The 14,989-nt window shown below is 51.8% G+C and overlaps 1 protein-coding gene and 1 non-coding gene across 3 annotated transcripts in view; both read left to right on the top strand.

The window, feature by feature from the left end:
• The window catches only part of iqca1 (IQ motif containing with AAA domain 1), a 58,952-nt gene that overhangs the window by 39,243 nt on the left and 4,720 nt on the right, over positions 1-14,989 (top strand). For both annotated transcript variants that reach the window (XM_034289868.1, XM_034289869.1), the window contains exons 14-17: positions 318-400; positions 1,297-1,404; positions 11,594-11,793; positions 13,638-13,724. In XM_034289868.1, coding sequence (XP_034145759.1) covers positions 318-400; positions 1,297-1,404; positions 11,594-11,793; positions 13,638-13,724 — 478 coding nt within the window. The remainder of the gene's footprint in view (positions 1-317; positions 401-1,296; positions 1,405-11,593; positions 11,794-13,637; positions 13,725-14,989) is intronic.
• Positions 14,595-14,710, top strand: LOC114830099. The gene has a single exon (XR_003777815.2). It is a non-coding gene; the product is annotated as a U5 spliceosomal RNA (small nuclear RNA).

The raw sequence follows: 14,989 nt of genomic DNA, 5'->3' as shown, positions 1-14,989 counted from the left end.
TTCTGACCTGCCGCTCCACCCACAAATTAACTCTCTAGTCACCATTCTCTCTCTGACAAATCTCTTTCTCTCTCTCCTCATCCATCTCCTCCCTTACTCCCCCTCCCCTTTTGCTTCTTTCCGTGTTTCATTTCCCCTGTCCGCTCTTTATCTCTCTAGCGCTCTCTTTCTCTACCTCTACATCTTATCTTCTCTACCACACTCTCTCTCTGTACCCTTGTCTCCCTCTACATCTCTCTAGCTCCCTCTCTCTCTCTCTCTCTCTCCCCCTCCCTCACTCCCTCCCTCTCTCTCACTCTCTCACTCTCTCACTCCAGAACCATAGAGTCTCTGTACGAGGAGTTGGTGCTGGAGGGTTTGCTGATCCGCCCCATGAACATCAAGCTCTCGGAGTACATCGGTATTCCCCAAACATAAAAAAAAAAACATACGAGTGTTACGTGCTTTTCCCACCAATTAAATAATGCTTATTCACTGCTATGCATCATGCCTGGCTACGTGTGGTTTTGCCTGTTTTGTGTGTGTGTGTGTGTGTGTGTGTGGTGCGTTTGTGTGTATGAGTGAAAAAGTGTGTTTGCGCACAAGTGTTTAGCAGGGCCAGCTGGATATCCGACAGGGTGCCTGCCTCATAGGGATTTATGAGTCAATATCCCCACTCCCTGCCTCCACAGATCCTTGCGTAGGTCTCTCACTGTGGCCAAGTTAGACAGAGCAAAACAAGTCATGATGACACCACACTCTATCATGTTGGACAGACACATGCTTTCCCCAAAGCCCCCAAGCACCTAGTCTGTCTGGGGATTCTGTTGTGTATGTTTCTTAAGGAGACCAGGTTATGTATTTATGGTGGTTGTCATCATATAGTCATAATGCTCCTTTGATGTTATTTCAACTGAAAGAACGGATTGTTAGGAAGGATTGAGAGGGATTAAAGCAAGAAGGATAAAGGAATAATGGCCTCTCCCCGCCCACCCATTACAATCATGCTGTATTTCACTTCTAGGTACATTATAACACAAGCCCCCATTAACTGCTCGTAATCAATCTAAGTTGTGTCCTGTAGGACAGGTTTCTGTGGAATTGATCAATGTCCGTGTCTTATGAAGATATGCATCGCTCAATGTACAAAGAGCAAATTCCATACCTTGAAGAGCAACGCAAATGTGTGATGGATGTCTGAGTGTTTTTTCCCCCTTTCCCTCTCCCTTCCTCCATCTGTCTCTGAACTTTAATCTCTTTCCCTCCCTTTCCCTGTCTGCCCCTCTCCCCTGTTCCCCCTCTCCTTCCCTCCCCCAGGTGAGTTCAGCTACATGGGTACGACCTTGCGCCAGGCAGACATTGAGCCCATGCCCTCTCTGTCAGACGTCAGACAGCTCATTGCCCTCTATGGGATTTTGCCTTTGGGTGAGAGAAAACCTATCCCATGTATATAATACCACTGAAAAGTCTCGGGCCACTTAAGAATATCCTTGTTTTTTCCATTAAAATGACATCAAACTGACCCGAAATACAGTGCAGACATTGGTAATGTTGTGAATGACTATTGTAGCTGGAAATGGCCGATTATTAATGGAATAGCTACATAGGTGTACAGAAGCAACCATTACCAGCAACCATCAGTCTGTTTTTCCAATGGCACATTCTAAAAGGCTAATTGATCATTACAAAACCCTTTTGCAATTATGTTAGCACCACTGAAAACTGTTGTGTTGATTAAAGAAGCAATAAAACTAGCCTTCTTTAGACTAGTTGAGTATCTAAAGCACAGGTGTCAAACCGGTTCCACAAAGGGCAGAGTGTCTGCAGGTTTTTGGTTTTTCCTATAAATTGGTTCCTAGTTCATACCTACACAACCAGGTGAGGGTAGAAACTAACCAATCAGTGACCTAATTAACCAATCAAGTACAAGGAGAGAGCAAAAACCTGCAGACACTCGGCCCTCCGTGGAACCGGTTTGACACCTCTGATCTAAAGCATCAGCAATTGTGGGTTCGACTACAGGCTCAAAATGTCCGGAGACAAAGAACTTTCTTCTGAAACTCCATGTGAGAAATTGCCAAGAAACACTGTGCACTAATCCCTTCACAGAACAGCGCAAACTGTCTCTAACCAGAATAAGAATAGAGGAGTGGGAGGCCTCCGTGCACAACTGTGCAAGAGGACAAATACATTTGAGTATCTAGTTTGAGAAACAGACACCTCACAGGCACAACACTGTCTCAATGTCAACAGTGATGATGCTGTTGCATAAAAAATGCCATATCTCAGACTGGCCAATAAAAAGAAAAGATTAAGATGGGCAAAATAACACAAACACTGGACAGAGGAAAATTGGAAAAATGTATTATGGACAGACAAATCTAAGTTTGAGGTGATTGGATCACAAAGAAATTTTTTTAGATGCAGACTAAAACTGCTGGAGGAGTGCTTGAAACCATCTGTCAAGCATGGTGGAGGCAATGTGATGGTCTGGGGGTGCTTTGGTGGTAAAGTGGGAGATTTGTACTGGTTAAAAGGGATTTTGAAGAAGGAAGGCTATCACTCCATTTTGCAATGCCATGCCATACCCTGTGGATGGTGCTTGATTGGAGCCAATTTCCTCCTACAACAGGACAATGACCCAAATCACAGCTCCAAACTATGCCAGAACAAATTAGGGAAGAAGCATTCAGCAGGTGTCATATAAAGTGGCCAGTACAGTCACCAGATATCAAAACTGTTGAGCTGTTGTGGGAGCATCTTGACCGAATGGTACATCAAGCCAGTCCAACTTGTGGGAGGAGGTTCAAGAAGCATGAGATAAAATGTCTTCCAATTACCTAAAAGAATTGAGAACTAGAGTGCCAAAGGTCTGCAGGGCTTTAACTGCTGCAAATAGAGGATTATTTTACAAAAGCAAAGTTTGAAGGATACAATTATTATTGTAATTAATAATCATTATTTCTAACAGTGTCAATTACTATATTTCCTATTCAAACTCATATAATGTATGTTTTCATGGAAAACAAGGTTATTTCTAAGTGACCCCAAACTTCTGAACGGTAGTGTATATTAATTATATTGGCTCATGTCCCCGTGGCCTATGAATTGTGATTTATAGTTATTATACATGCATACAAATGTGTACACGCACACACAGAAACATACACTCACAGGACAGATGCAGAAACTTAATGTGATTACCCCGTTTCTGGAGAACCCTCCTGCAGTGCACGAAATGTAAAAGTTGTATTTAAAAATGTATTTAAGCAATATGCCTCGAGGGGGTGTGGTATATGACTAATATTCTAAGGCATGAAGCACCAAGGACTGCCTAGACTTAACGCTTAGCTGTGGTATTTTGGCGATATACCACAAATCCCCAAGATGCCTTAATGTTCTTATCAACCAGTTACAAACACAATTACAGTGGTAAAAAGTGATGTCATACCTGTGGTATACTGCTATAATTTTCCAGGCTCTCCGCAATGTGTTGTGCTTAAGAAACACTTCTTAGCCGTGGTATATTGACCATACAGTGGATATAAAAAGTCTACACAGCCCTGTTAAAATGCCAGGTTCTTGCGATGTAAAAGAATGAGACAAAGATAAATCATGTCAGAACTTTTTTTCTTTATATGATAAGGCTTCCGTCTTGCCACCCTACCCCATAGCCCATTCATATGAAGAATACGGGAGAGTGTTGTCACATGTAGCACACAGCCAGTACTTGCCAGATATTACTGCAGTTCCTTTAATGTTGCTGTAGGCCTCTTGGAAGCCTCCCTGACCAGTTTTCTTCTTGTCTTTTCATCCATTTTAGAGGGACGTCCAGTTCTTGGTAAAGACTGTTGCGCCATATTTTCTCCACTTAATGATGACTATCTTCACTGTGTTCACTGGTATATCTAATGCTTTGGAAATTTGTTTGTACCCTTCTCATGACTGATATCTTTTAACAATGAGATCCCTCTGATGCTTTAGAAGCTCTCTGCGGACCATGGCTTTTGCTCTTAGATGCAACTAAGAAAATGTCAGGTAAATCAGGTAAAGAACAGCTGAACTTTATTTGTGATTAATCAGTCACTTTAAATGATGGCAGTTGTGTAATCACTTCCATTTGACATGAGTTTGAATGTTATTGGTTAATTCTGAACACAGCCACATCCGCAGTTATAAGAGGGTGTGCACACTTATGCAACCAGGTTACTGTAAGGTTTTTATTTTTAATTTTTCTCCCTCAAAGTTTTCAGTTTGTTTTTCAATTGAATTGTTCACATTATAGGTCACATTAAAAGTGGAAAAGGTTCTGACATGATTTATCTTTTACATCACAAAAACCTGGCATTTTCACAGGGGTGTGTAGACTTTTTATATCCACTGTATATATCAAGCCTTATTGTTTACATATACCAGTTAATATTTAAGGAATATTACATTCATCACTGTCACGGTTGTGGGATGAAGAGGACACAGGCGCAGAGTAGAGGTAGGTAAGGTAATCCATTTAATACAAAATAAAGAATGCAGGACTCCAACAAAACAAAAAGCAGCAACCAGTGACGTGGGTATTCCTTACACAGGATAAACAAAACCAAAATGAACCACGCCTTGGGGCCTACAAACTAAACTTAAATAGGGTCCCCAATTGGAGGCAATGACTAACACCTGCCTCCAATTGGGGAAACCAAAAAAAGGAGTAGAGGTGGCTAAAGGCCACCTCCTGTCCTGTCCTGGCTATGCCCCGAGCCCAGCGCAGAGATGGCTAGGGGCACAGCCAGGACGTGACAGTACCCCCCCCCAAAGGCGCGGGCTCCCGACCGCAAGACCGGGACGACCACACCCGGACCGGCGGAGGCTCAGCGCCCGGAGCCGCCGGCACAGGCCGGGGAGGCGGAGCCGCAGGGACAGGCCAGGGAGGCAGAGGGTCAGGAGACGGGAGAGCCGGCGGAGGGACAGGAACCGGCAGGAGAGCCGGCGGCGGGTCGACAGCCGGCGGAGAAGCAGGAGCCGGGGGAACCGGCGGAGGGTCGACAGCCGGCGGAGGAGCAGGAGCCGGGAGAGCCGGCGGAGGAGCAGGAGATGGGGAAACCGGCGGAGGGTCAGGAGCCGGCGGAAGAGCCGGCGGAGGAGTAGGAGCCGGCGGAGGCGGCGGAGGGTCCGGAGCCGGTGGGAGAGCCGGCGGAGGAGTAGGAGACGGGGGAGCCGGCGGGGGAATAGGAGCCGGCGGAGGAGCAGGAGCCGGGGGAGGCGGCGGAGGGTCCAGAGCCGGCGGAAGAGCCGGCGGAGGAGCAGGAGATGGGGAAACCGGCGGAGGGTCAGGAGCCGGCGGAAGAGCCGGCGGAGGAGTAGGAGCCGGCGGAGGAGCAGGAGACGGGGGAGCCGGAGGGGGAATAGGAGCCGGTGGAGGAGCAGGAGCCGGGGGAGCCGGCGGAGGGTCCGGAGCCGGCGGAAGAGCCGGCGGAGGAGTAGGAGCCGGGGGAGCCGGCGGAGGAATAGGAGACGGGGAAACCGGTGGAGGGTCAGGAGCCGGCGGAAGAGCCGGCGGAGGAGTAGGAGCCGGCGGAGGAGCAGGAGCCGGTGGAGGAGCAGGAGCCGGGGGAGCCGGCGGATGGTCCGGAGCCGGCGGAAGGGCCGGCGGTGGGTCCGGAGCCGGCGGAAGAGTCGGCGGAAGAGCCGGCGGAGGGTCCGGAGCCGGCGGAAGAGCCGGCGGAGGAGTAGGAGCCGGGGGAGCTGGCGGAGGAATAGGAGCAGGCAGAGGAATAGGAGACGGGGGAGCCGGCGGGGGAATAGGAGCCGGTGGAGGAGCAGGAGCCGGGGAAGCCGGCGGAGGGTCCGGAGCCGGCGGGAGAGCCGGCGGAGGAGTAGGAGCCGGGGGAGCCGGCGGAGGAATAGGAGCCGGCAGAGGAATAGGAGACGGGGGAGCCGGCGGAGGAATAGGAGCCGGCGGCAGGTCGGCAGCCGGCGGAGGAGCAGGAGCCGGGGGAGCCGGCGGAGGGTCCGGAGCCGGCGGAAGAGCCGGCGGAGGAGTAGGAGCCGGGGGAGCCGGCGGAGGCATAGGAGACAGGGGAGCCGGCGGAGGAATAGGAGCCGGCAGCAGGTCGGCAGCCGGCGGAGGAGCAGGAGCCGGGGGAGCCGGCGGAGGGTTGACGGCCGGCGGGGGAGCAGGAGCCGGCGGAGGAGCAGGAGACGGGGGAGCCGGCGGGGGAATAGGAGCCGGTGGAGGAGCAGGAGCCGGGGGAGCCGGCGGAGGGTCAGAACCCTGTGGGAGAGCCGGCGAAGGAGCCGGAGACAGGGAAGCCGGCGGAGGGTCAGGGAGAGCCGGCGGAGGTTCAGGGAGAGCCGGGACAGGCGAGGGCGCCGCTGAGGCCGGGACAGGCGAGGGCGCCGCTGAGGCCGGGACAGGCGAGGGCGCCGCTGAGGCCGGGACAGGCGAGGGCGCCGTAGGACGATGCGGGGGCTCCTGGGCAGGTGAAGGCGCTGCGGGACAAGGCGGCCAGTCCACCGCGGGCTCGGGCGGCGGCCAGTCATCCGCGGCCTCGTGCGGCGGCGGCCAGTCATCCGTGGCCTCGGGCGGCCAGTCAACCGCTGGCTCGGGCGGCGGCGGCCAGTCATCCACGGCCCCGGGCGGCGGCGACCAGTCTTCCGCTGGCTCGGGCGGCGGCGGCCAGTCATCCGCGGGCCCGGGCGGCGGCGGCCAGTCATCCGCGGACCCGGGCGGCGGCGGCCAGTCATCCGCGGGCCCGGGCGGCGGCGGCCAGTCATCCGCGGGCCCAGGCGGCGGCGGCCAGTCATCCGCGGGCCCGGGCGGCGGCCAGTCCACGGCGGGTCCTGGCGGCGGCGAAAACAGGGCAGCGGGAGGAGCTGGCGGCTGAGGCCACTGGGCAGCGGGTGGAGCTGGCGGCTGAGGCCACTGGGCAGCGGGTGGAGCTGGCGGCTGAGGCCACTGGGCAGCGGGTGGAGCTGGCGGCTGAGGCCACTGGGCAGCGGGAGGAGCTGGCGGCTGAGGCCACTGGGCAGCGGGAGGAGCTGGCGGCTGAGGCCACTGGGCAGCGGGTGGAGCTGGCGGCTGAGGCCACTGGGCAGCGGGTGGAGCTGGCGGCGGAGGCCACTGGGCAGCGGGAGGAGCTGGCGGCGGAGGCCACTGGGCAGCGGGAGGAGCTGGCGGCTGCGGCCACTGGGCAGCGGGAGGAGCTGGCGGCTGAGGCCACTGGGCAGCGGGAGGAGCTGGCGGCTGAGGCCACTGGGCAGCGGGAGGAGCTGGCGGCTGCGGCCACTGGGCAGCGGGAGGAGCTGGCGGCTGCGGCCACTGGGCAGCGGGGGGCGCTGGCAGCGCTGACTGCGTCTCCCAGGCAGCGGGGAACGCTGGCTGCGGCTCCCAAGCAGCGGGGGGCGCTGGCTGCGGCTCCCAAGCAGCGGGGGACGCTGGCTGCGGCTCCCAAGCAGCGGGGGGCGCTGGCTGCGGCTCCCAGGCAGCGGGGGACGCTGGCTGCGGCTCCCGGGCAGCAGGGGGCACTGGCGGCGCTGGCTGCGGCTCCCAGGCAGCGGGGGGCGCTGGCTGCGGCTCCCGGGCAGCAGGGGGCGCTGGCGGCGCTGGCTGCGGCTCCCAGGCAGCGGGGGACGCTGGCTGCAGCTCCCAAGCAGCGGGGGGCGCTGGCTGCGGCTCCCAAGCAGCAGGGGTTGCTGGCGGCGCTGGCTGCGGCTCCCAGGGAGCGGGGAGCGCTGGCTGCGGCTCCCGGGCAGCAGGGGGCGCTGGCTGCGGCTCCCAGGGAGCGGGGGGCGCTGGCTGCGGCTCCCAGGCAGCGGGGGGCGCTGGCGGCGCTGGCTGCGGCTCCCAGGGAGCGGGGAGCGCTGGCTGCGGCTCCCGGGCAGCGGGGGGCGCAGGCTGCGGCTTCCGGGCAGCGGGGGGCGCAGGCTGCGGCTTCCGGGCAGCAGGGGGCACTGGCGGCGCTGGCTGCGGCTCCCAGGCAGCGGGGGGCGCTGGCTGCGGCTCCCGGGCAGCAGGGGGCGCTGGCGGCGCTGGCTGCGGCTCCCAGGCAGCGGGGGACGCTGGCTGCAGCTCCCAAGCAGCGGGGGGCGCTGGCTGCGGCTCCCAAGCAGCAGGGGTTGCTGGCGGCGCTGGCTGCGGCTCCCAGGGAGCGGGGAGCGCTGGCTGCGGCTCCCGGGCAGCAGGGGTCGCTGGCTGCGGCTCCCGGGCAGTGTGGGGCGCTGGCGGCGCCGGCTGCGGCTCCCGGGCAGCAGGGGGCGCTGGCGGCGAGAACCGGTACGGCGGGTCCCGATAGCCCCACCAGTCCTCACATCTCCCAACATCAGGGAAAGCCCTCATAGGCCCCCCCGGCGTTGTTGCCCGACGCCTAGGAGCTGGCACCGGGCAGGGCTGGGGCACCTGGACTACCCCACACGTGAGCACGGGTGGCACGGCCGCGTCCTTCCATTCCGCCTGCCCCCACAGCACCCCGCCAAGAAATTCTTGGGGCGGACACACGGAGGTTTGCTTACGTCGCCTCCGTCGACGTCTCCTCCGGGGTGGATGCTGTGGAGGCCCGGTGTGCCGCAGAGGACAGTAGGGGTTCTCCTCCTCCTCGGTGTCGCTGTCCGGCCAACCGAGGAGTTCCCCTACCGTCCATTTCTGCTGTGTCTCTTGGTGGTGGTTCATTCTGTCACGGTTGTGGGATGAAGAGGACACAGGCGCAGAGTAGAGGTAGGTAAGGTAATCCATTTAATACAAAATAAAGAATGCAGGACTCCAACAAAACAAAAAGCAGCAACCAGTGACGTGGGTATTCCTTACACAGGATAAACAAAACCAAAATGAACCACGCCTTGGGGCCTACAAACTAAACTTAAATAGGGTCCCCAATTGGAGGCAATGACTAACACCTGCCTCCAATTGGGGAAACCAAAAAAAGGAGTAGAGGTGGCTAAAGGCCACCTCCTGTCCTGTCCTGGCTATGCCCCGAGCCCAGCGCAGAGATGGCTAGGGGCACAGCCAGGACGTGACAATCACTCTCCATCCTTCTTTTTTTTCAAAGCAAAAAAGGTAAATGAAAAGAAGTAAATGAGCACACTACGTTTGTCTTTGCAAGACAAATTGTTCAGTGCATCATGTGACTGAGGTCTGCTGGGCTCTTTAAACTGCTGCTATAGGAGTAATTGCACTGAGAGGAGAGGTAAAAGAATTGACATGATTCACCCCATGACCTGGCCATGACCCCTTTCCCTCCCAGGGTTAAGTGGAGCTGGCACGACAAGCGGAAACTCTAGAGTGGCACAGGAGCCGTGGCATACATTTTTTATGCCAGAGCGAGGTGGGTGTAAGTGGGATAAAATGCACAAACCCCTGGTGATCCACCTGGACCGAACCTAACTAATCCACACATCCCCAGTTCTAACCCTGAAGGGACGTGACCCTTTCCCCCAGCACTGTCTTTTGTCAGTCAGCACCACGACCTACTCCCATCGCACCCACCTTCGCCAGCATCCTGGACATGTGCGTCGAACTCCTGAGCAGGGGTGGGTTACTGAACAAACAGGCCACCCACCCTGGAGAAGACCTGGACGTCTCTCAACGCCTCTGATATAACCAAAGGCAACGTGACTGGAGACCTGCATTGGCAGCTGGGGGTCTGTTGCTGTGTGCTCTGTGACATGCTGAGATCCTGTCGGTGAAAAATTCCAAAGGGACACTGGACCTCCTGCTTTCCAGTACCATAGAGGCCTCTGAGGGAGGTGTACTGTGATACACTGTGTGTAGAGTCTGTCACGGTGGAGAGAAAGACTGGGAAATAGTTGAGGACATGAGCAAGTCCAAGGGAACAATGGACCTCTATGCCTCCAGAAAACAGCTTTGCTTTGTCGCCTTGCACCATCACTTTCTACAGCTTATTTACAGTATAGCCCAGTTTTAACTCTCTTGTGATTATTTGAGATTACTTAAAGGTGTTTTTCAGTTGGCCCTAATCCGGGGATAATGTCATTTACAATAGAATAAATATATCGTTCAACTCGAAAATATCTGTTCGCTCTGCCACTGTCCCCTGCTGGTGAATATGTGTAGAGCCAAATTGTTTAGGCAGTCTTTTATTAACAGTATTTACACTGGTCACCAACACGGAATGTGAGCATAGTTGAACAGTCAGGAATCACACTCACCTCTCGTGAGTGAAGGAAACAAAAATACATGGCAAAGCAGGTGCAGAGGTCGTGACCGAACGGTTCCAGTGCAACCAACGTTTTTAAAACCTGCTACATGCTCTAGCAAAATTGAGCGCTCCTTTCCGTGTTCTAAGACATCTCCACTCCGCTCAAATACTCCATAGCCCAGACACATCTTTTTATCACCCTCCATTGGAAATGGTTACTCAAACTGGACCTTATACTGTATACTTATACTGTATGCTGCAGTGCAGGCTTCACTGAATTGACCTCGGTTTCTACCTTGTTGAAAGGCAATATTCCTGTGTTCACACATTCACTGTAAATTGGCTCAGTAGGAAATTCCCTTTGGCTGGCGCAGGGTAGACACAATGCAATGGAATGACTCCCTCGGCCATAGGTGTGTTTCGTGAGTGTTTTGAAAGCCAATATGTTCCTCTCTCTTATCATGTAATGACTCTGAAGCTTAGTCAGGAGGGAGTCTGATTCAAACGAGTCCTAAGGGGTAATGAGTCTGTCCGTTCCCTTTTTACCAAATCACAACCGGTTATCCAAAATGGATTAAAAAAAGAATTTCCTCTGACATTTGGTGTACTTAGAGAGATTACTGAAGGACTAAATTAAAAGTTTTCACCTGTTATTTTGATAGTGTTTCTTAGTCTAACCTGTTTTTGAGGGGGTTTTGTACTTTGTGCACGTTATTAGAGTTGATTGGCATATATACTCAGGGGGATAGGAAATAAATAATAATTAGATCTTAAAAGGAGTACTCTGTGAATCTGTAAGACTCAGAAGCACTCATTTCTATCTAGTCCCTATCTGTTTATCCCAATCACAATGCTTCTTTTGGCTTTTAAAAAATGTGGGCCCAATCAGAATGTAGACAAGATTGGGGCAACAGTGTTATAACAAACCTAACGAACTATAACATCAAAAAACTCAATTGTCCACCTACTGCATAGGACAGAACAGAGGCCACAGCCTGTTGCCAGCTATTGTCATTTTAATGGGGCCTTTTGGCCAGCCCTACCCTAGGAACAAGAGGGGATTCCTGGGGACAAGGCTTGCATGCCTGCACCTGGTCTGGGTCTGAAGGATAATGGAGGCTTGATGTGTGCGGATGTGTTTGTTCTCACGCTGTGAGCCTCTGTCCAGTCAGGGCTTTTAATCGAGGTTAGTATCAGCGAGCGGACAATGGTTCCTCAGTCCAGCTGGGTAATTAAACTATTGTTCCCTGGGGTAGGAAGTTAACCTGGCTTAATCAGTGAGCAACACCCGGTTAACCGAATCTCCGAGACCTCACAGGGTTCCAATACTTATGATCAGACTCTAACATGTTCACGTTAGCCACTGTTGACCTATGTGCTGTGTTTACAGCTCGACTCAGTGAAGGCTGGAGGTAACATTTTCAACCTTCCCCTGCTCAGTGCTTTATTTTGTTGTTTCCATCCATTTCCAGGCTCCCAGGCTGTCCATGAGAAGGCTCCTTTGATAAAGGCCCTGCTGCTGGCTGGACCTGCAGGCGTGGGGAAGAGGATGCTTGTCCACACTCTGTGCACTGAGACCGGGGCCAACCTCTTCAACCTGTCCCCGGGGAACCTCACTGGGAAGTACCCTGGAAGGAGCTGCCTTCAGTACCTACTGCACATGGTTTTTAAGGTGGCCACCAAATTGGACCCCTTCAGGGGGTTGACAAATTCAGTTTATTTTATAAACCATCTGCCACTGACCATGGTGATCAATGTTGGACAGATTGACAAGCGTAGCCATTCTATAACTGTCCACATGGAGGTGGGGAGAAGTACAGGCATGCGGATTGATTCAGTTAGTATAAGCTTGCTTCATGCTCCTGCTGCCCTTGTCCATCACAGCTTGGGCAGTTGCTGTTGCCAGTAGCACCCCACCTGACATTTTCACAGTTTATTGTGTTACAACATGGAATCAAAATTTATTAAATCTGGTGTTTTTGACACAGCTTGACTCCTAATTTAATCCGTGCTGACTCTATGTCGGAATTTAAATTAAAGTCCATTATAACTTACTGATCTTCTACAAGACACATCGACGGATATTTAATTGAATCATTCAGTGTTTTTCCAAGTGAAACCCTGGCGGTTCTTGTGACGTAGAGGCTGCAGCAGCAGGGTTCTAGATACAGCTCCCAGGGTTCTAGGTACACCTCCCACGGGGACCGGTGTTGGAATTGGAGACTAACCGGCCACAGCGAGGTCGTTCGAGAGCTCTAGAAGCAGGGCTGTTCCTTCTCCACTTCAGTGTACAGCTGAATTAATCCCACATTGATGTGGTCGGGACTTGGCTCCGGGTTAAGAACGTCCTCTGGGGTCTCCGTTGAAACCATCGGTGCCTGTGGATTTTAAAATCCCAAACCACCCTGCTCATGGTTCTGCTCTCGGGTTGAGCAGTTTACACACTTCCGTACATGGACCAGACCCAAGTGTTTGGTTATGCCATCTGCTCGTCTGCTTTGCCATGACAGCTTGGGGAATGGTGCTCTCCAAACAGCAGCTATCCCCCTGGATATATGCATATACAAGCAATGGTCAATGGTTGCCTAACAGGGTACATACTCTTTTCACAAGAAGTGTGATGGCATCCCAGGGACTGTTCAGACGTGTATGAATGCGGGGGATATTTGTGTCGCAGCGAGCTAGGCATCTCTTCAATTGCTTTGTTTAAATCTATTAAAACTCTCACGTAACATGAATAAATAGGTGCCCCCCCCCATAATGTGGTGTACTTTATTCCCTTCTTCGGCGAAACTGGGGTTATGGAGAGCATCAAAAGCTCCCAGTGTTGTGAATAGAAATACCGGTTGTTGAAATCGGGATCATGCTTCTATGGGATCTTGATGTTATGTCAGGTTGATGCGTATCATATCAACACTGTTGTCATTCACAGATGTAACATCCTGCACCCAAAAAGTTGTCCCTGGAGGGCTGGAGATTTGTCTTGCTTGAACACCTCTTAGTGCAGCTGTCTTGAAAGGCAAATCAGCCAGGCAGGACCCCATAACGAGTAGCAACATTGTTCTGATTCTAACCTGTCAGCACCTCACTGGTCGGAATCCTCTAAGTGCATTCTGGGATTAGGAGCTTGTCCTGACAGGACTTCCTGCTTGCTGAGGTTTGAATGCTTCCCTCGCCCCTAGTTTTGGAAATGCCAGCCATGGCAACGGTGCAAATTCACAATACTTTCTCCATAGGCCAGTTAGGGTCCTTTACTTGCTTGCAGAGAACATTGTTATTGTAGGCCCCACTAAGTCATTCATGTATGACTTGTGTGTGGGCTTCGTTTTGTTCTGTTTGTGTTTCAGTGTGTGACTTGTCCCTAATGTTTTTGCTGTGGCTTTTTTTAGGTTACTTATTTGCCCACGTGGGAGAGCCTACCGGGGGAGACCTGTGTGTACATTGGCCTTAATGTGAATGGATGTTATAATGAGGGGAATGGTTGTTTCATTGTGTTGCTTTGTTTTGCTCTGGCAGGTGGCTCGCCAGCTGCAACCCTCTGTTATATGGATCGGAGATGCAGAGAAAACCTTTTATAAGAAAGTCCCAAAGCCAGAAAAAGAGGTGAGTCGTGTTCCTGCACAATAGGGTGATTATTCCGCTCCAGTGTTGTCCCAAAAATATATCACAGATTGTCCTGGCATTTTCACATCTTAAAATCATCAGTGTGCTTGTTTTATTTTTCTGTCATAAACCATTTCAGGCCCATTTTAGATGTGAGACCCTATGATTTGGGAGTCCAACATGATACAGATGTCTCATGATTATACTCCTTATTGTGTGATCAATAGAGTATGCATAAATTTCGACATACAAAATTTCATATTAATTTATTCAAGATTGAAAAATATACTAACTTCTTTAGCTTATTTTCAACTTTTTTGTTACAGACTCTTCAAGTCAAATTTCCAGTAGGCTATTTTAATGATATGATGCAAACAGTGTCTGAGCAAAGGAATGCAATCTATTGTTGAAAGGGTACCCTAGCAGACCATATAAGCCTCTGTAATGAACAGCATGTCAACGTTTTTTTGCTGTGTGAACTGTATAGACATTTCAATTAGGCTTAACTATATTGTGCTAAACCTTTCAAGTTCCAAAGTTGATTTCTGAAACTCATTCTCATGAACAAGTTAATGCACGGCGAAATTAGCTCAATAGTGCCACCTGCTGACAAGGTTTAACAGTAAAAAAAAAAAAAGGCTTATGTATACGATTCCCATCATGCACTTCGCAGAAAATCATTTTAGTTTTTGCTGTAATATTTTGAAGTAGGAAATTATTTTAAAAAGTTTTATTATGAAATGCATGATTATTATTAGACATGTTGATTAGGACAGGAAATTTCATTTTGGACGCTATGGTCAATGTAACCACAGTAGCGAATGTCATGTCGAAGAATGCCCTTGCGAATTAGTCCCTTCAGACTTCAGTACACTCTGGTTTCTCTTCAGATCGCATAAATCTTTCGCCTTTTACTAAAGATTTCCGTGGAGAGGAACATTATGAGTATCAACTAATTTTTTGATGCCCTGCCTAACGGCGGGGCTTCTCTTGCTTGTTAAATAATAAATACAATGGCTTTAGGAGTTTTGACTGTAGGCTACATGTTTAGTGGATGTAAACTGATATTTATCTCGTTTACAGTAAATGGTTTGCTTGTACTACGTCGCTTGTCGAAAAGAAACATCTGTGACCAACATTCCATGGATCTAGTTGAACTAAATTTACATTTTAGTCAAACCAATAGCTATGAAAGGAAACGTATCTTAAAGGCAACTGGTAGTGCTGCAAACATGCATTTAGAAGTGCTGTCTTCATTTGATTAC

This window comes from Esox lucius, chromosome 22 (genome assembly GCF_011004845.1).
Source record: "Esox lucius isolate fEsoLuc1 chromosome 22, fEsoLuc1.pri, whole genome shotgun sequence".
Classification (NCBI taxonomy): Eukaryota; Metazoa; Chordata; class Actinopteri; order Esociformes; family Esocidae; genus Esox; species Esox lucius.
The sequence above is the reverse complement of the archived record's forward strand: the minus strand, read 5'-3'. Positions and strand labels throughout refer to the sequence as shown.